The sequence below is a fragment of the Aythya marila genome (genome assembly GCF_965140915.1).
Source record: "Aythya marila genome assembly, chromosome: 3".
NCBI classification, from domain to species: Eukaryota; Metazoa; Chordata; class Aves; order Anseriformes; family Anatidae; genus Aythya; species Aythya marila.
In genome coordinates, this window is record NC_139044.1 from 7445987 (window position 1) to 7466943 (window position 20957).

General features: G+C 34.9%; 1 protein-coding gene across 2 annotated transcripts in view; it reads right to left on the bottom strand.

Moving 5' to 3' along the window:
* The window catches only part of EML6 (EMAP like 6), a gene marked incomplete at its 5' end in the record, with an annotated part of 125500 nt that overhangs the window by 49306 nt on the left and 55237 nt on the right, over window positions 1-20957 (bottom strand). For both annotated transcript variants that reach the window (XM_082758240.1, XM_082758241.1), the window contains 7 exons: window positions 664-782; window positions 4351-4457; window positions 5321-5488; window positions 6305-6517; window positions 8425-8681; window positions 10540-10677; window positions 16258-16459. In XM_082758240.1, coding sequence (XP_082614366.1) covers window positions 664-782; window positions 4351-4457; window positions 5321-5488; window positions 6305-6517; window positions 8425-8681; window positions 10540-10677; window positions 16258-16459 — 1204 coding nt within the window. The remainder of the gene's footprint in view (window positions 1-663; window positions 783-4350; window positions 4458-5320; window positions 5489-6304; window positions 6518-8424; window positions 8682-10539; window positions 10678-16257; window positions 16460-20957) is intronic.

A 20957-nucleotide genomic window follows, 5' to 3' on the forward strand; every position in this document is an offset into this window, starting at 1 on the left:
GAGGTAAATACAAAACAAGTTAGATTTTGTTTGAAAAATATCCTGGTACTTTATGTAACAAATTGTGCAAATAATCTGTGCATTAACTTGAAAAGGGTACAGCTGGGGTATATGCCTTGCTGGCTCAAAAAAAAACACAGCACGCAGGCAGAGAGAACCCACCAAAAGTAGGCATTCATGGTTTACTTTTCACCTAGCTCCTAAATTAACACTGATTTCACAGAAATAATATGTAATGCATATAAAATTATATTCAGGTAAGTTTTACAAGAACTTGGGTTCAAGCATAAATCTATCAGGCATTTTTAGAAATCATGACAATCACAATCAACAAAGAATCTTTGCTCCAGAAAACATAAGGTGTAGTCAGTAGCTATTTAAAAGGTAATTCTGTAAAATGCAATGCTAAGGTATTATTTATTATATGGCTATAGCATTATAACCTTATCTTGTTCCTTAATAAATGCAACTGAAAGAAGCAAATCTATGGCTGATATTCTAAAAATTCCCCGGAGTAATGAAAAATAAATTAATTATGATTAAGCACTGAAAAATACTTTGCTAAATGCTCTGACATGAATTGATTGAAATTGTAAGGCTGTTTTCACAATCAGAAAAAAAAAAAAGAAAACAACAAAAAAGTATGATTAAATATTACTCTACCCATGTATAAACTGCAATTTTAAACTGTCCTCAGGTGCTCGCTCTCTTTTAAGGAAGGGCACAGAATGGTTTTTCTCTTTACTTTGTTGTTTCAGCTGAGGTAGATCTTCTTTGTAAACCTGAATAATAATTGTTAAAGTTAATTGCACAGCTCTAGTTTTCTGAATATTTATATATATACAAGAAAGTCACTGTTTCAAGCAAGTATTACAACTTGATATACTGTTAATGTGATGTTCACCAGTTACAATGAAGAGCAAGTCATTATCCATCCCTACAGAACTTCTGATAATAATAAATGTTTTCCAGATAGGAAAACATTTAATGTGCCCTGACACATGAGGGGTTCAGAACATCACTCTGGAGTAGCATCATAAGAACGTACTTTTTCTACAAGATGCCACTTAATGAAAAGGATTTAAAATACTGACAAACACTTTTTAAGTCTCTAAGTGTCTTTTTAACTTCATATGTATTTCAGTGTACACAGTCAAAGCTGGACATAATGAACTAATTCTAGCTAGGGATTATGGTGAAATACACACAAACCAACAGCACTTAAGTGATTTGCCATTGTGTCCAGAATCGTGAAGCAGAATTACAGCCCTATAGACAAAACTAAAGTCACAAATTACCATGCATCTACATTTTTCAGAAATTGTGACATTCTTTGAGGATGCTGAAGATGTCTGAAGCCTCTTGAAAGCTGTGGCACTAAACAAAATCCATTATAATGCTGACATACACCCTTATTGTTTGTTTTCTGTCCCTACATTTCTTTTTTTGTTTGCCTTTTTTTTTTTTTCTCTTCCCCCAAAAGGACAATGAAAATTTCAACTCCACAGAAACGTATGTGACTGCAGAGATAGAGTACTGGATATTTACAAGAACAACGTTCATATAACTTGAGATGAGTTTTTGATATGGTAGCTAAATAGAACCTTAACACATTTTGTCTGTCACTCATATGAAATGTATTTTGTCCTCAGTGTTCTCATCCATTTACCTCCTCAGTGAATGCTGCCAATGAAAAAGAATACCAGGAGTATCATTTTCTAATGCATCTGAATACACAGAAGTCTTTACACTGCTTCAGCCACAAATTTTTTAAAAAAGAAGAACAAATCCACTTCTCAAAATAAGATCCATGTTTTTAAGTCTCTATGTGCTTTTGTAAATTATTTCCTCTAAAGAGTGATTTTCTTCTAAGTGCAGCTTATATGCTTGATGTTGTCTCACATTTCCTGTATAAATCCTATTTTAAGTTGCTTCTAGCTTTGTCATACATTAGCCTGTGTGAAATATTACAGTTTAACTGCCTAAAACTATTTTTTCCATTTTCAGGTTTTAATTCCAGACGTCCTTTTTGACACATAGACAGTGTGGAGGAGGATGATGTCTGATTTGAATTCAGAGGGAGAATCAGGAGGAGGTGGAGGAGGCTGGAACAAGCACTCCAGACAGACTTGGAGTAAATGAAATGGCGGAGAGAAAATTTGATAAACCTCTGCTTCACTTGGCAAGCAAAACAGATCTCTATAATAAACAGGTAGAATAAGCTGCTGTCTGAAGGACCTACATCACATAATACAGGATCTAGAAAGTGTGGTGAAAAGACAAAAGATAGCCCTTTTCCTAAAGTCTAGAATGTTAGAGGGTGACCCTATCAGCGCTCTAGAGAGCAGCTACATGCAGCCATGAAGTCACTCAAACAAACAGGAAGCTCGTTGTGTATTTTGCACGCTTTGGGCACTTAGTCTGAGATTCTAGTTCTGGTCTGTGGAAATTTTGACCTTTCACCATTTAAATTGATAAGGTAACATGTCAAGGCGATAATTAATAGTCTACTCACAATGATAATGACTCCTGAAAAATCAGGTCCCAAGTATTTTAAAATGGAAGCCAAAATCAGGAGAGCAAGCAAACCATTTGGTATGAATGTTTCCTTGTCTTCAAAACAAAGATAATAGCACCCTCCGACGTCACAGACTGATAAAAAGATCAGTGTTTACGAAGCACTTAGTAAATTCAGCCAAGACTCCTGATCACCAGACAAGCCTACAGTGACAATGCAGATCCAAGATCAAGCTGACACATTGAGTCAGCAAGTCAGAATATGGTCTGGAGACAGTAACCAGGGACAGCTACCATAACTGACTGCCAGAGCTCACAAAGCCACAGCCCAGTGGTTGCCAGACACTGGTAAATGTGATGTAGGAGGCCCTAAATCAAGCCAAGACCCAAGATCCAAGTCTGGATCAATTGGGGTACATGGTCAGGCCTTTATCAGAGCTGAAGGGTATTGGGAGACATCATTTATTCAAGATGAATAGAAATTGTTATGACATTTTTAAGGTATAGAAGCCACTATTCAAAACACGGAGCTCATATAAAAACAGGAAGAAACTAAGCTATGTAACAGAACATTTTCATTAAGGACTGAGGTCGAGTGAAAAGAACTGCATTTCTCTGTGGAAAAGACTTGCAATGGCAAACTCAGAAGTTGACAAATCAGGAGAGAGATCAACAGGAGTCCATCGAGAACGTAAGAGAAGCACTTGGAGCATGATCGCAAGAGATAAAGAACAGTGAGTTTTGTTTTTCTGTTGTTCACTGAGTAGAACTTGATATCTGAAGTGAAGATGCAACATTTTTGTTCAACTGTGTTAATGAAATAGGTTTTTATATAGAAACAGTACGTTGTTTCAACTTTGCAAATAAGTGGATCTGAATCAGACAATTCCAAACTCTTATTTGTTTCTCCTGTTAAGGAAAGTAATCAACAGGATTCTAAATAATATTTAATGACACTGGCCAAAGCAGAATCAGTTTCATGCACAGACAGAACATGAGCCAGGATAAATCATTCTATAAAGTTCAATTAAAATTTAACAGAATTCCAAACACTTTAAAAATCAAAGCTAAAGGAATACTCATTACAATTTTTTAAATTTTAATTAAAATAATAGAACGTGTGTTATAAATCAACATCGAAAGATCAGGTTAAAGAGTGGAACGTCATACTACAGTTCCTGAAAAAAATCAATGCAGAAAAGACTGCTCATTTGATTTGTTTTTCTCCTGCATGGAAGCAATCTATTTTAATTTATCTAAGTAGTTGTATTGAAAACAGAAAGAAAATTCAGTGTATTAAGTGATCAGTAAAGACTGGTTTTACTTTGTTCTCATAAACTAGAGAGATTTTAATTCTTGGACATTTTGTCATTGGTAATAAAAATAATCTGTCATAAATAAATGTATTGTACAGGCTTCATAATCATTAAGAGGATTATTCTGCTTTGAATATGCAGAAGTCATAGGAAAACTCCATCATCTCTATTTTACAAATTACATTTCTGAATCTGATTTGAACTGTCTTCATTAGCACACATCATAGGAATGGGAGTAGTGATAAGCTCTCACTAAATGTTTAACTTTGTGCTCTATAAGATATTTTCTTATTTCAATATATACATCAATGTTTTTTTCTTCCAACCCTTTCAAATTCTCATCCACAGATAAATAAACTGATTTTATTTATATTTATTGCATAATCAGCAGAATACTGTCAAAATAATCTTCTTACAGTAGGCTCTTGAATTAGCTCCAAGCTTCTTTTACTCATCTTTACTGAATACTCATGATAACTTGTCAGGCAATTGGCACAACGTATTAATTTCTACTCACCTGGCGATCATAGTTGATTTGAGCTTCCTGTTCAATGTCAGAATCTAACTCGGGCACATCAGATAAATCTGAATCTGACTCTTCACTGTAGGAATCAATGCCACCCTCTGCATAAAAAATAATTCATATATAACAGACATCTAATTACAAGGAAATAGTATGTGACGTTTTTATTATAATTTAGACTATATGCAAACTAGTATTCAACAACTTTGGAAAAATAAGCAGCTTGTAAAAATCATATGGGCTGACTGAGTGCATCAGGTTTCATTTCTGTTTCTCCTGTTTCAATGCCTGGGACGGGATGGTGGCAGAGGGAAAAAGAATAACTAAGTAGTTACTAGTACATTTCCATCATCTTAAAAAATGTGTTCTTAACAGGCACTGGAGTTAATACATACAGAAATGGTAAATAAAATCTTTCAGTGTGATCACTTTCTGTGTATAAAAAGATTTGCTATAACATAAGCATTTTACCAATTACTTAGGTAGAGTGAATTTTTGCCCTTGTGTTGAGGGCAATCAAATTTTCAGCAACTGCCATAGTTTGTATGGCTTTTGTAAAATATTTTAAATATCATGGATATAGCAAGAAAATCTATCACATATAATAAAAGCGTGAATTTGCATTGCAAATGTAAGTAACTCAATGTGTGCAGTCAGGCTTCTGAAGGCAAGTTAGATGGCTAATTCTGAAAACTGAATTTGATCTAGTTATCTCCATCTAAGCTGTTTTTTTATACGCTTTGGCAAATACTACTTGTGTATTCCTAAACATACAACATAGCAGACTGCAGAAAGAAATGGTTGCCTGTAAGAAGTAAAACTGTCCCAGACATACTGAGTCGATGTCATTCCATGGAATTGCAATAAAAAAAATGTTTTCTGCTAATTCAATAAAAGCTTTTGCAAAATTGCTGCATTCTCTGTTATTCTATTTAATAAATAATTTAGAAGAGATCACTTTTACCTTGTGGAGCTGTTTCGAGGATGCCATTTGTTATCCCTTCAGGGATAAATCGCCACTGAAAGACAGAGTGATCAGCACCTCCTGTACTTAAAACCCACTGAAAGTCATGGGACCATCGGACATTGGTTACATGTGCTGAATGACCAACATATTTTCTAAATTTAGCTCCTAAAGTGAAAAATAGAACTGTTAATATGTAAGAAGAAAAACAAAATTAATATGGTAACTAATGAAGGCAGGCTTTCCAACTGAAACTGAAAAGAAAGCTACAAAAAATACTTAAATGTCTGTTTTGATATTGTGATGCTAATTATAATTTTAATATAAAATAAATGTTATAAAATAACAATATGGTCACTTCAGTTTTCAGAAAAATACTTAAATCTTGGCAGGAGGTAGTAGCTACAGATAGGGTTAAATTTTCAGCTTTATGGACATTAATACTCGTATGAATTATAAAAATAAACTACATACATTTATTCAAATGCACTATCAAAAAATAAAACTTATATAATATCAACTTAAACACTGAAGATCATAGAAAGCCAAAAGGTTATTATATTTAGTTTTATTGGCTTTATGTGTGGTACAGTGCAATTAATGAGGAAACAACCTATGTTAAAAAATACAGAGTCTACTACAAATATGAAGTAAATAGCTCATACAGAGCTACGCTGACACATACTAATAGACAGTGAAGCCCTACTGGTTTCTGAAATTATTACTGGCATAAATTTGGATGACAATATAGTATTAGTGTAAGCACATGCTAAACTAGATATTCTGAACAAGTACATACGCATTGGCAGGAAATTGCTAGATACAAAGCGGGTTAAAATCTCATAATTATTTCCAATAATACTAATGTGAATTGTATTCACACTAACTTGAGTTATACACCTGAATTTAAAGTCTCTCAGAAAATACACTGATACGGTATTAAACAAACATCACATTCTTCAGAAATACAAAATACTGTCTTACCTTTCTTTAGGCATGGAAATCTGAACAACTTAACCAGTCCAAAATCATCTCCAGTCACTAACACTGAGCTATTGTAGTTTCCATCCACAGAGTTGACGTCTGTAATGTTTGTATATTTTGGCCAAATACCATTTACTTCAGATCCTATCACACAGGTCCATGAGGCCCAATGAATTCCTTTGATCTCATCTTTGCTAGTTAGATGCTTCCCAGCTGAAAATACAGAAGTGAATATTCTGTTTAATCATTTGTTTTTCAGTAAATAGCATTTCCTTCAGTACATTTATCTGTATATTCTTCTTTGTATTAGTTTTTTTTAACATCAATAAATTACAAAGATTCTCCATTTTCTTTAAATGAGTATACTTAAAATTTGAATATTTGCTCAGTCAATCATTTTGTGGTACTTTGTGGTACTTGTGGTACTTTTCATTTACAGAGACTACTTTGCAGTTGACTAGATATACTCTGACTTCGTGATAAATTTGAGCACTATTTATATAAGGAAATATTTTTAATATTTTGCATGTACTAGAAGAATGAGCACAACTGGGGAAATAAGTAGCCGATGAATATGTTCATTGTCTGTTTCATGAAGTAAGTAATGTTATTTTTAGTATCAATATTAATATAACAGCAACAAAGAACAGAAAGTGACCGTAGCATCATGCTGAAAAGCAAAGTACTGTGCAAGAAAAAGCATTATTACAAAAAAAAAAAAAAAGAATAGTTGGAATTATCAATTTAGCAATTCTATAGAACAAGCAAAATTGAACATTTTCTTTAGATATATTAAAACATTTCAAGAGACGTCAACTAAAAAGAAACCAGAATCTTATTTTAAAATTTGACAGAACTGCTGTGAAATTTGAACAGGGTCAGGTTTAGATTCAGCATTTGACCCAAGCTTATTTAGGTAGGCCTTAGGAAATTTACAGGCACTATTGGAAGATAACTAATTTTAGCTTTTTGTTTCGTTTTCATAACGGCTAAATATAGAAAGCACCTTTAACTTCAATTCTTGAATGACACAAAGCTATTAGAGATACACATCCCAGTCTAACCAGATTTTCTTGGTTAGACTACTCCAGGCTTTTTAATCCAAATGTTTATCAAACACAGTTGCAGATTCATTCTAAATATGCAATGGATTTACTTAATTTAATATGCCTGAGAGTTTATCTATGTGCTACTCATTAATGTCATCAGAAACACCGTAATTTCTTAAAGTCCACAGAGAGAAAAGTAAAGGGAAGATGCAAGTTTGGAAACTTTAAGTGAATCCAACTTGATCTGAACTGTCCAAATTTAAATTATCACAGTAATGATAATGAAATAAGGCTTAAACAACACTTTGATTACTTTTGATGGCGATATTATTTCAAACCAGCGTCAATGGAAATTCAGATTTTGACTGAAACTGAGTATTTGCTAGGAGCCAGAAGATAGGAGCCTGTCAGCTAAATTTGTAATTAACCTCCAAATAAGTTTGGATAAGAAAAATATGATTTAGATTCCCTACACAAGAGGGTTGCCAAAGTAGGTCAGATGAGAACAAAATCTTACTCCTAAGGCTCTCTTCTGCTGACACTTTTATCTAAATATTAGAAAGCATTCTCAATTATGAATTATAAGAAATCATTTATCATACTGTTATAGATGAATTACAAATATTTTTACAGGACAATCACAGAATCATAAAATCATAGAAAGGTTTGGGTTGGAAGGGACCTTAAAGGTCATCTAATTCCAACCCGCTCACCCTCAGAAGTGACAAGTTGGATTGCAAGGAAATTGTACAGGGTATATATATATTACTACAGTTGAGGTCCCAAAAAAAAAAAAAATAGTGTGTAAGTACATTTGGTACTTTTTTTTTTTTTCTCCTGGTGATGTGAATATAAATCTTGCCCTACAATGCAGACAGTTTTTACTTAACCAAAACTGAAGGTGGGTATATACTGTGAATGCTGATTTTAAAAATGAACTACAGTATTTATGTAAGTTCCAGTCAAGCAGCTCTGCTTGCAGATGTACTGCGTATGTCATATTTTTGTTGTTCTCTTCAAACCAACACTGAAGTTTGTTTGTTCATACCACATGCATACTTGTAAACTTACAAGGCATCTTGTAGAACAGTCTGTCTCCTGCACCATCGTTGGTTTGCAAGAATTTACTATCCACAGACCAGTCAATGTGAGTAATAAAACTAGAAGATTTGTTGCATTCTCCTATTTTTTTGTATCGCTGAGCAACCGCATAGATATCCACTGGACCATCGTTTGAACCCACAGCAAGGTAAGAGCCATCTGGTGAAAATTTCATTTCATGGATTACTTCTTTTCGGTCTTTAATATGTACTACCTCTGTCATGTCTCTGCAAGAACCAATTGTGAAAATATGAACTGTAAACTAGTGGAAGTACAACCCACAAATATTTAAGACAAATATGAAGACATGCACTGAATACCTTGTACAACAAGAAACAGTTTTCACAAAGCAATCCTTTTTTTTTCAGAAGCTCCTATTGGTTTCACTGGCTATAAGAATGTTTTAAAAACAAAAAATAGAAACAACTTTACCCATCAATGATACTCTTCATTCTACTCACCTAATGCTAGCTGTAAAACAGTTAGCTGTCTAGTCTAAACTAGACCAGACTTAATTTTTTTTTACATTGTAAATGAAAAAAGAGTTCCACCTTAAGAGTGATTACTGCACCTCACAAGACCATATTTGAATGGCCTGTGGGAGATACCCGTTTCTCTACACTGTCTCTTTTGGGGAGGCAGACAAACAGTTTATAGTTATGGCAAAAAAATAGGATGGTAAAGTTAGATATGACTACTCCCCCATACTATGACCAGTTAGCTACATCTTTTGGGGATCCAGCAGCCCTCTCTGTCTGCAATAGAAAAAAATAAAAATTAAAAAAATTGTAAGTTCTGCCTTATTACTAAAAACTGGCAACCTAACTATTCCATGGTGGTAAATATTGCTACTGAGAAGGGCAGTGAGATCTTTATATTATTCCATAGATTTAGATCTTTCATGGCCAAGGACTCGGAAGAAGGAGATCAGAAAGATTCATTCACTGATCCCATACAATTAAAAAAAAAAAAAAAAAAAATAGAAGCCAACAAAACATGCCATAGTCCAGTCTTCCTGCATCACGGGCTGCTGATTTGTTACCCTGTCAGAAGATCTGTCATGGAAAAGTAACAGATGGTGAAGCAATTGCATTCAGGGCCTTACACAAGTGTGTTGCCACTCTTTCAGGAATAATGCTGGGTTTATCATTATCGGTCTCCACCAGCTGAATCATGAATAACCTTAGGTATCAGACAAATTAGCAAAGACAAGATTACTGTGAGACAAAGATTAACTGCTTTAGAAAATGACCGGTCTTTGAAAAGGATTTTAAATTAATGTGAACAGATCACTTAAGATTTATGAAAGTCAGTATTACAGCAGTTTTCACAGATCTTCCATCGATAACATGCTTTTCCCTCCTATCAGCTACAAGTTCAAAGCATTTTAAATATACATGTATGCTTACTAAATAGGCAACAATGTTAAAGAAGTGGTAAACTCTTCCAAGTATCAATTAAAATAGCTTGTTTGGAAGTCATACTATTTTTGCTGGTTATTTCACTCCATGGCCAGTTTATGCTTTACCTGCCTTTTTTTGTCTTTCATAATATCATCTCAGACAGAAAATGCCCACTGGGTAAGATGTACCATGTCTTGTAATCTAATAAAAAATGTGGAATTTCTGTATATTTAGCATATGCTTAAAAATGTTTTTTAATCACTGATTATTTTGGTACTAGCTATTCTTGTTTGTGGCAGAAAACTTATCAAGGAGATGCTTCTCAAAACTGTGTTAACTCTGTTATGCACATTTTTTCACAAAATATTTGTGTAATTCCAGAATAAATTAAAAAAAAAAAGCCAAACTTGAAAGTCTTAAATTGTATCAACCTCATTACTGTGAGCTAATTTTTTGACTTGAATAAAGCATAGGTTTGTTCCTCACTGTCAAACTAGCACCTTTTAAAACATCAAGTAATATTATGAAAGCATATCCTCAAATTTTACTTTTTTAATGAAATACACAATGATATTACTTTATTTTTAAAAGGAAAAAAAATTATAATAGGGACTTAAGTTGCTTGGGGGGGAAAAAAAAAACACCTCACATAAGAAGCCAGTACCAAATTCTCTCATCTTACCTTACTCTAAGAACAATAAAGGAGCCATCTTTCATTCCAAGTGCTAACTGTGATCCATCAGGACTGAAAGAAACACTCCGCACTGCTTCCTCCATATTACAACGAGCTATCAAGGCATGGTCAGCAAGACTCCATAATCTGCATCAAAAGAAATTGAAAACAGTAGCATTTTTCCTGACTGCACAATAGTTCAATATTATCAAGAGTAAAAATTACAAGTCTAACCCAATTGTAAGGGCCCATTTGTATGTACACCTTATATTAAGATTTTAGAATGCATTAACTTCCTTTCCAACCACAGAATGACGATATTTGCACTGACTTGAGCCAACGCTTTCATATACGTAGTTTTTAAAAGTTCCAAACTGCTTATCAATCTAGAAGAGAAAAATAGTATACAGTGACTGCCTGATTCAATATATGGAGACAGAATTTTCCGACAGTGGCAATAAACCTCTTGGTAAATAACATCAAATGACATCCCAGGTTTAAATTTCTTCCAAAATAAAGGAGTCTTTACTACTCCCAGTCCTAGCACGGATGGCAGCTCAGACCGGAACACATATCTGTGACAGCAAAAAGCAAGCAGGGTGAAGAAAGTCGTTCAAACTAAACTACTAGTATTCTGTACAATTTCCAGACTCATTAGCTAATAGAATTCCCCTAGATGAGTAACAAAAGAATGCAATTTTCTGTAGACAGATAGGGTCCATGCAGACGAGGGTGAAATTTTCAGCGGAAGTGAAAGTAATACTCAAAGAAAGTAAACATTCCAATCACAGGGAAAATTTTCTTGTTATAACCTTTAATAAACTAGTATACAATACTGCATGCTGATATGGTCATTTACAACATTTTAAATAAAATGAATCAATAAATATGTCATAAGATGGGGAAAAACAAACACTGTACCTATATTTTAAGAAGGAACGAAGGGAGTTTCCCAGATCACTACAAGCTGGTTAATCAGATCTCAGTATGCAAGATTTAGAAAAAAAAATAGCGAAAAGAATAATTAAACATATGGAAGAAAATGCATAAAAGACCTCTTGGGGTAGAAAAATTAAGTCAGCAATACCCAACTATCTTTATTTTGAGGAAAGTGTCAAAGATCTAATGTATTTGTTAGAGATTTATAAAATATTAAGTAAAATATTATAACACTAGTGATGTAGTTATTGGCTAAACTTGAGAAAACATTAACTTACATGGGAACTGTAACATGATATTGGGTAAAGTTTTATGCAAGCTTTACAGAAAGAAACAATTAGGCTGGATGGAAGATACTGCCGAGATTTCTACAAGCTTTGGAATAGTACATTTAATATTTTTGCTAAAAACACCAGCACAAAAGATGAGAATGCTAATGAAATTTACTACGGACAGCAAGCTGGGAGGCTCTGTGAACCCAGAGGTGGATTTATCAAATTGGAAGAAACAGAGGATTCTTGATGATGAAACAAACAGACATGGAATGAAATTTAACTGAAGCCCATATTCTCAGAGTCTCATATCTAAAATTGTGCTGTAAGCTTGAAACATAAGTGGAACCAGCAAAAAGAAGTAAGATCCCACACTGTTTTTTCAATTATAGAATGACTATGATCCATGGGTGAGTTGCAGACAGGAAAAAGGAAATCTGATCCTAAAATGTATCCTGGGTGCTATTACAGGAGGTACACAAAAACATTATCACACAACATATAGTGACCTCATCCAGCATGTTCTTTACAGAGTCTCCCAAGAAACTTGAATAAAAACAGGAACAGATGCAGTGAAGGATTATTAGGATGATTAAGAGAATGAAGATTGTATCACATTAAAGAGGACCAAAAGAGTTAACTTTTATACCTTAGTGAAACAAAGGCTGGGAAGGGATAGTATTGCTTCCAAAAATACAGCAGTAGGATAAACATCAAAGAAGGAGAAAAAGTTATGTTGAAGGACCATGTTGGCACTAGAACAAATAGGATAAACAGAACATGAATATACCCTTAAAATGAGAAGGAAATTTCTGACCACACCAGCAGTAACATTTAGATGCATCCTTGAAGTAAGAGTAACAGGAGAAAAAAAAATAAAGACAGAGTTTGATAAATTTAGTAAAAGGATTATAGTATTTGACGGCCTGTATTGAAAAAGGACAGCACCAGAAACCCTTTGGAACTTGTCAGGTTAATGTTATTAGGGTCAGCCTGGTTTCCTCTTAGTCTGAGAGAATTCAAGGATGAGAAAGAATTTGAAAAGATGTCTTGGCATGTACAATGCCGAGTGTGGCACTGGCATGTACAGTTTCCTGGTGAAAAATTTTCATGGGATGCTAGGACTGTTTTCAAAGACAAAACAGAAGTAAGGATCAGATGCAAGATTCCTAAGAGCTATGCTAGAAGTCCTAGAACCAGAAAGGATTTCGAAAGATTTCAAAAAAGAAAGACCAGGATAGTTGGCCTCCAAAATTGTTGCTTCTAAGTGGATCACTTTGCTCAAAATGTTAGGAGCATAACTGCAATTAAAAAAAAAAAAATAATAATAATACAAAAACATCTTTTTTACTTTCTTGAATTAACGAAAACTTATCATTTTTTAACAAATAAGTAAAAAATAAATAATTTTGCACATGTGCAGGCATTTGTATGCACAACTGAAAATGAAAAGCCTGGCTTTGTTTATGAAAATAAGAAAGGTATTTTTGCTGGCAAAATGCTTCTGTACATTGTTCACGTTGTTTTGGAAAGAGCTAGATAAACAAACTACTTCTGTTTACAAGTGCCTCTGTTTTCAAATACAGCAAAGATGTGTTTTTAACATTCTTTAGAATGTTTCCAATGTGTTTGTTTAAATGACTGAGTTTTAGATGCCAAAACAGGCTCATGAAACATGATTTTATTAGTAAATTTTCCAGTCTTTTCTGTCATACAGCTGACATATGAGTTTATTTTTTGGTGCACATACTGATTACAGCCTCTCAGGAGGTTTACTAGCAACCACTTCATATGCAGGAACAGCCAGAGCTGATGGCAGAAGCTTAACTGCTGGTTTGTTTCATTCACTGGCAGAACAACACTGCGTTAAAAACAAACAAACAAACAAAGAAAACCACAAATATTTAGATTGATTTGTATAAAAATAGGATTCTGTATCAATCTTCTCACAAATCTAGGAGTAGAGAAAGAGATCATTCAAGAAAGACAGGCAGCATAGCTGAGATGTTCTGCCAGAACAGCAGCTATTTGTGGTCCTGCAGCTAGATGTTACGCTGCTATGCTGCAAAAAGACAGGTATGAATTCCATTGAACAAATATAGTAAGTAATTCTGTATGCCTCCACTGGTGTTCAGATGACAATGAAATCTCTTCCCTATTCCTGTTGTAAGAGACAGGAAGCAAGCAGCATTCCTCATTGATACGGCTTTGAAATTTAAAATGGAGGAATCCTATATTCAGTTAGTCTTCTCTCAGCTGTGCTAGGCAAAATCTAGAGAAATTCCCCTTAATGCTTCTGAGGTCCTTTTCATTTAAACATGTCATTTTGACATGAGAATGTAATCTGGCCTACTAAATAATTTTATTTGCAAAACAATTTACGTTATACTATAGCCATTCTTCTCAAAAGAATGTGGTAATCAAATACTAAGAAAAGTTATGTAATAAAGTAAGTGGCAATATAGAAACATTCCTGTCAATGCAAAATCATTACTAAAATTCATCTCATAACGTTAGGGATGCATCAAGTTTCTAGGCAAACAAATTCAAGATGCTTCATTTCCCTACTGCAATTTTCTCTGGTTTGGGACTGATATTCCCTTCCACTGTGGAAAATCCTTTTACTAACAGAATTATCTTTCAGATTATAAACTATTAATCTATTTCCTTGCATTCGTTGCTAAGACCACACAATTGGTCTAAGGCTGCAGCCCAAAAACATTAATGAAAAAACAATATAGGAAAATCCGTTTGTGTACATTTCATGTTACTGAAAACGAACAAGCATTTATGTATTTCTGTGGAATTCCTCACATGAAGCATTTGCATATAAAAAAATAGCACTGCCTGAACTAGAATTCAAATCCTACATTCCCTAGTGCCTAACCAGCCAAATGAGGGTATGTTGGAACGCAGCAAAACATTAATGTTAATAAATGCACATTTTATAGAATGGCGATGTTCAAAGGCATCAGTAACACAATAAGAACTAGAACAATAATAAACATAAGAGCACAACTAAGTAAGGCTTTATGTGCACAAAGAACATGCTTTTGTAGAAGGGTACAAGTTTGTTCAACACACACTGAGTCAGCGGTACGTTATCCAGCTACAAACCAGAACGGTATTAACACGCTATACCAAAGTCTTAGTTGGCATAGTTTATTAGCTTCAGGCCAGTACTACTCTAATCCCAGCATTGCAGCTCTTGTTTCAGAATGGGCGTGCATCCCACTAGAACGAAGGCAGTGTGAATTTGTGCCTGCCTGTAAAACTGTGAAGAAGAAAAAACAAACAAACAAACAAAAAAAAAAAAACAGAAGAGACCATCCCTGCATTTTTATGAACTGAAAGACATAATACTAATATATAGGAAACATGGGGATTACATGACTGTAGAGACTAATTGGAGTTTTGTTAGTTTCATATTTGAGGGTTTAATTATAGTTAGAATGAGATGAGGAATGGCAAGAGTAGAAAACCAGTAAAAGTACAAAGGGAGAAAGGAAAAGTGAAACTCTAACTGACAGAGGCATTAGAAATTAGGACAGGAGGAACCCTAGGACAGTAGGAAAACCAGAGCTTAGAAAACCAAGCTGTCATGAACCCCAATGTATGCACTCTGCATACAGAGGGCAACAGAGAACACCATTTCAGGAAAAGTCTCAGGAAACTGCCATAACAAAGCCAGGATTCCCAGAAGTCTCTCCTGCACCCATGTGTACCTCTCCCAGTCATGAAAAAGAAAGCTGAGGAAAAGTTTTGCTGAATCTCTTTAATCCCAGGTAAGTAATTATTCACAGTGGGCATTGTCCATGTCCAATTGAGACAACATAGAACAGCTGTGTGGGTATAGAATTTGTGTTCAGTACAGCAAACATCTTAGCTTAACTCCAAACATTAATCTAAACATTACTGTAATATCTTAACAAGCATAAAAAAAAAAAATATTTTTTTTCATCAGCTTCTCAATTGGTCAAATTTTAACTGGGAGAGGAAAAGAAACATCTGAAAGACCTTTTTCATTAGGATAAACCATTGCATTTTCATTAACCTCATTTTCTGGGATTTTAATTTAATTGGGTTTAGATTAAATGTTCTAAAATGGCTGAGTCAGACACCTGCTGTGCCAAAATTCAGTCAGTTATTTAGGCTTTAGGTTTATCGCATGGTATTACCTAATGAGAAGTATGAGGTGGCTGTTGTATTTTGATATTTAAACCTGCTGTTCAGAACAATAATGAGCACTGAAAGAAAAGTACTCCAGCACGTGTTAAACCTATTTGAACACAAATTCTGATTACTTTTACATGATGTGTGGAGCCCAAACAGAGAAGAGGTTGAAGACAAGAAGTTGCTAAGAAAAACATGGAGAAAAATGTTGTCTTAATAGGGTCTTAACATGAGGCCAAAAAAGAAATAACTTACAAATATGTCAAACTGATATTGGTTAAAAACAATCTGTACATGATTAAACACATAAAAAAAAAAAAAATGAACACAGATGTAGCCTTACCGTACAGATCGATCATCACTGCCTGTGACTGCTAAAGGCTTCTTTGGATGGACTGCCAAGGCCCAGAGCTCTCCCTCACAATGTCCCTGCATAATCAGCATGGGTTTATCTCTCTCTCTTACTAACACCTCAAATATTTCACTGTCCTGTGTCCCTGCTAAAAGTCTGTCTGCTTTCCAACAGACACTTCGGATGGACAAACCTGACAGGGGACAAAAAAATGTTATATTAATGGCAATGACAAGACAAAGTGATAATACAGTGAAAATCACTATGACTTTAAGAGTTAATTTATAACAAACATCATGTTTTAAAACTATGTCATATCACAGTTGATTAAATCACAAAACAGGTCTGTTAAATTATCTCCATTTGACAGAAAAAGACAAAGTTCAATCCTGGGAAAATGCTGCTTCTAATATTCCTGCTGCCAGTTTGACAAGGAATTAAGCTTTTCTGCTTTGCTTACACCTAGGGAATTTACTTTAAAAATAATAACAATTTGATATGATTGAAAGATGTAAATTTTCAATTAGGCAAGATTCATGTGTCAAATACTGAATCACAGAATAACCCGAGTTGGAAGGGACCCATAAGGATTATTGAGTCCAACTCCCGGCACTGCACAGGTCTACCCAAAAGTATAGACCATGTGACTAAGTGCACAGTCCAAACGCTTCTTAAATTCCGACAGGCCTGGTGCAGTGACTGCTTCCCCAGGGAGCCTGTTCCAGTGTGCGACCACCCTCTCAGTGAAGAACCTCTTCCTGATGTCTAGCTTAAACTTCCCCTGCCTCAGCTTGACACCATCCCCATGGGTCCTATCACTGGTGACTAAGGAAAATAGATCTGCACCTGCCCCTCCACTGCCTCTGGTGAGGAAGCTGTAGACCATGATGAGGTCTCCCCTCAGCCTCTTTTCCAGGCTCAACAGGCCAAGTGACCTCAGCCGCTCCTCACGTCTTTCCCTCTAGTCCCTTCACCATCTTCATTGCCCTCCTCTGGACACTCTCCAACAGTTTAATGTCCTTCTTGTACTGTGGTGCCCAGTACCCAAGGTGAGGCCGCACCAGCGCAGAGCAGAGCAGGACAGTCCCTTCCCTCAACCCACTAGCGATGCCGTGCTTGATGCACCCCAGGATCCGGCTGGCCTTCCTGGCTGCCAGGGCACACTGCTGGCTCATATTCAGCTTGCTGTCAACCACAACCCCCAGATCCCTCTTTGCGGGGCTGCCCTCGAGCTTCTTGTCTCCCAGTCTGTATGTATAGCCAGGGTTGCCCCATCCCAGGTGCAGCAACTGGCACATGCTCTTGTTCTCTCCCTTTTTTCAGCATTTAAATTTTTCCATATTTAAATAAATAAAATGGTGATCAAACTTTTAACAGCAAGTTTGAATATAATTGTTTATGCCCGAGTTATCAAAGTTCTCTGCTTTTATCCAAACTGATTATTACAAAAAAAATAAAAAACAGAACCTTGCTTTGCATACCTTTTAGAGAGCTTCATCTTATTCCATGGATCTGATCATAACTTTGCAGCTAGAATTTTACTAACTACAATCTTAACAGGTTGAGCAATGAATTACAGCACTGAGTACCCCAACATATGTGACTGTGTTTGAAAACTAGTGTTTTGTATTCTAAAACATCTTTTAAAGTAGGGAAGTCTGCTAGCAAATATTTATGAAGAACACTCAAAAAGTAGAACAGCTCTAAGAGTGAATTTGGTTTAGTTACCCTTCGCTGAGAAAGAATGCTTCAAGCCAGAACATTAATGAATTGATAGCATTCTTTGGCTGACTGCCTCCAGGGTTTGTATCTTCTATTTCAATAGATGAAAATTTCTAAGTTTGGATAATGGGTCGAGATGCTGTGAAGTGTGAATGAATAAAAAAAAAAAAAACAAAAACATTTGTCATGTAATCAAGGTCAAACACATCACAATTTTATCATGTTTGGAATTGAATATTCAATGCAATTAACTTCTAGTCACATAAATAAAATTTCCTGTAAGCATTTCGTATCATCTCTTGAGAAGGGCAAGATAATCTTCATTTATTGTCTTGTCCAGTTCCAGTACCTTTTAATTTTAACAGATCTATTCTGTGACCCAGCTAAATTTCAATGGAATTTTTGACTCGAGTTTTCTTTATAAACACTAAAGGCCATACAAGCAATGAAGCTTCGGATGCTAAGTACAAAATTGATATTGTTAAGAGTTAGACTATTAATGACAACTTTTGATGTGGGAGAGGTTTTTTCTGTGATGTGGTGCACATAAGGAAAGATTACACACTATAAGAATTTTTACTAATATTCATGTGTATTTAAATAGAAATGGCAAGTCTATGATCTGATTTTTACTGGTGATGCATCTTATTTTAAAAGCATTTAGTACTCCTCTGTACAGGATGACCAATGAATGAGTGTATGCCAAAAAAAATATTCCTGCTACCCTAGAAAGGAGTTTTTAAGTTTGAATGTTGATGTCTTTGTAAAATGCTTTGGAAAAAATGTAATTGAAATGGAGGAACAGAAGGTCATGGGTAAGCAACTAAGGCAACCACCACTGGTTCCAGTTACCTATATACTTAAACTACTGGATGACATACTGGACAGACACAACTGAAACAGCAGGCAGGAGCTGTATCACACAGAAAGAACACAAGAGAGAAGAAAGGCCAGAACAAGAACAAGGTGACAGGGATATAAGCACATGCTTGGATTTTAGGATTTTATGACCAGCAGTCATCCCCAATGTCCTTTTATTTATTTATTTATTTGTAAATATAGTTGTAGTGATACAGCAGTCACAACATTTCACGGATAGTCTAAATGATAATGCTTATGACCACACCATCTTTGATTAAGCTCTGGTAAAATTTTGCACACTTGCTTATTGCTTACATCAGTTTCTTGCCATTAATGCAGACAATGTTTAGACAGACAAATATAAAACCTGAAGGATTTAAGTGCTTTCAAGCCAAGATTTGGACAATGTTTTAGTTTTTAGAAATCAGTTAATTTATTTATTTTTAATTTATCGTTTACATAAAATACGCATTAAATAGCAACATAATTCACTTTCTAGAAATGACTATTTTTACTACTTTTGCCATGCAATAAGATAGCAAAATTCTTTATTGACTGTCACTCAGACATACAACTGCTGTTACGATGTCTGGTTCTGCTTAGCTACTCCCATATAAGAATTCTACTTCTTTTAACATTTAGCAGACAGCAAAAATAAAAGCATAAAGTTAGAATCACCGAACAGCACATCTAATGGGAATTTTCCCTCACTAAGCCCTTTCTTGATTGAACTTAATCAAGTCCCAGATCTCTTTTTAGGCAAGCTGTAGAAGGATAGCTAGGTGCTTTCTGCAGACAGACAATGACCTTTATGAATAATTACAGTTCTGTAATGTAAGATATTATTTAGTAGTTAAAATTTTCCATATAAGTTTTGTTAACTACAGTCAATTAAAAGTAACTGAAGTCAGATAAAGTCTGTCATGCCCTAAGTGTGGACACATCCCAGGTAGCAGTAAGACCAAAAGCTTGCTTCTACTCTGGTTTCATGAATGTATGTAATAACATTCATGCCCAGCATCACTTCATAAGGAGCAAAGGAAGATGACCATGCACGTTTTGTGCGTCAGCACTGCTTTCTTTGTGTAGCCCTTCATATAAGTTATTCTGACTTTTATTAGGAACAGACAGCCTGCAAGAGTGCTATTAGCCTGAATGATCTTCCTAACTCACAGTGCAGGCAGGCTTATTTCTCCACCATTTTTATAAGGTATTTCTAAGTTGATTAAAAACTGATGTAAATTATAATAGGGTACTGCAAATGTTTTCTAGGAATTAATATTAAACATTATGGTTCTGCCTGCAAAAACCTACATGAAGCCAGAATTATACAGCAAATGGACTACTGGCTGGGTGTTCTTGACACATTTTTTAAAAGACAAATTTTGCAAGTTTACACTACACGTAGGCAAATTGGCAGAGCAGTGTTCATCCAAGGCTGCTGGCGGTTTGCTTGTTGGATGAGCATAGATATTGCAAACTTACAGATTTCACAAGAATTAGAGTCATCAACTGATCTGGCTTAAGTAAATTGAAAAAATAAATGTAACAAGCTTGTTACTAGATCATAGGCCAAAATACATAATTGAGAAATAAAATGTTATCCTCCTTAGCTGCCTCCTGACTATTCTGATGGTAATTATAACATGAAGATTGTTGGAAAATTTAAGTTAAGAAGCAGGGGAAATAAACCATTAGAAAGCTGGCTGCCAAAACTAATGTAAAGCCTACTGCAGGCAAGCAAAAAAGACTGCTGCATTCTCAATTCAAATGGATGTGTACAATTCCCAGAAGAACGAGTTCTTGATAAAGCATACATTGTAACTTATGAAGATTGTAAGTACTCTTAAAATCTTGATCACAAAATAAAGAGATGATTCGTAGGAAGCATGATTAGTTTCAACAAACATGATGGTCAAGAATTTAATGGTATATTTAGTGGAGACATTACTAAGTGCTACCATTCCAAATGAATCTAAATGATGTGCTTAGATGCTCAGCATCTATTAACATTAGGTTCCAAATATCTCAGTTAAATGAATTACAATTAATAAATTACAGTTTGGCTAACAATTCAGCTGCCTGTGATTAATCAGTTTTTATTTGTT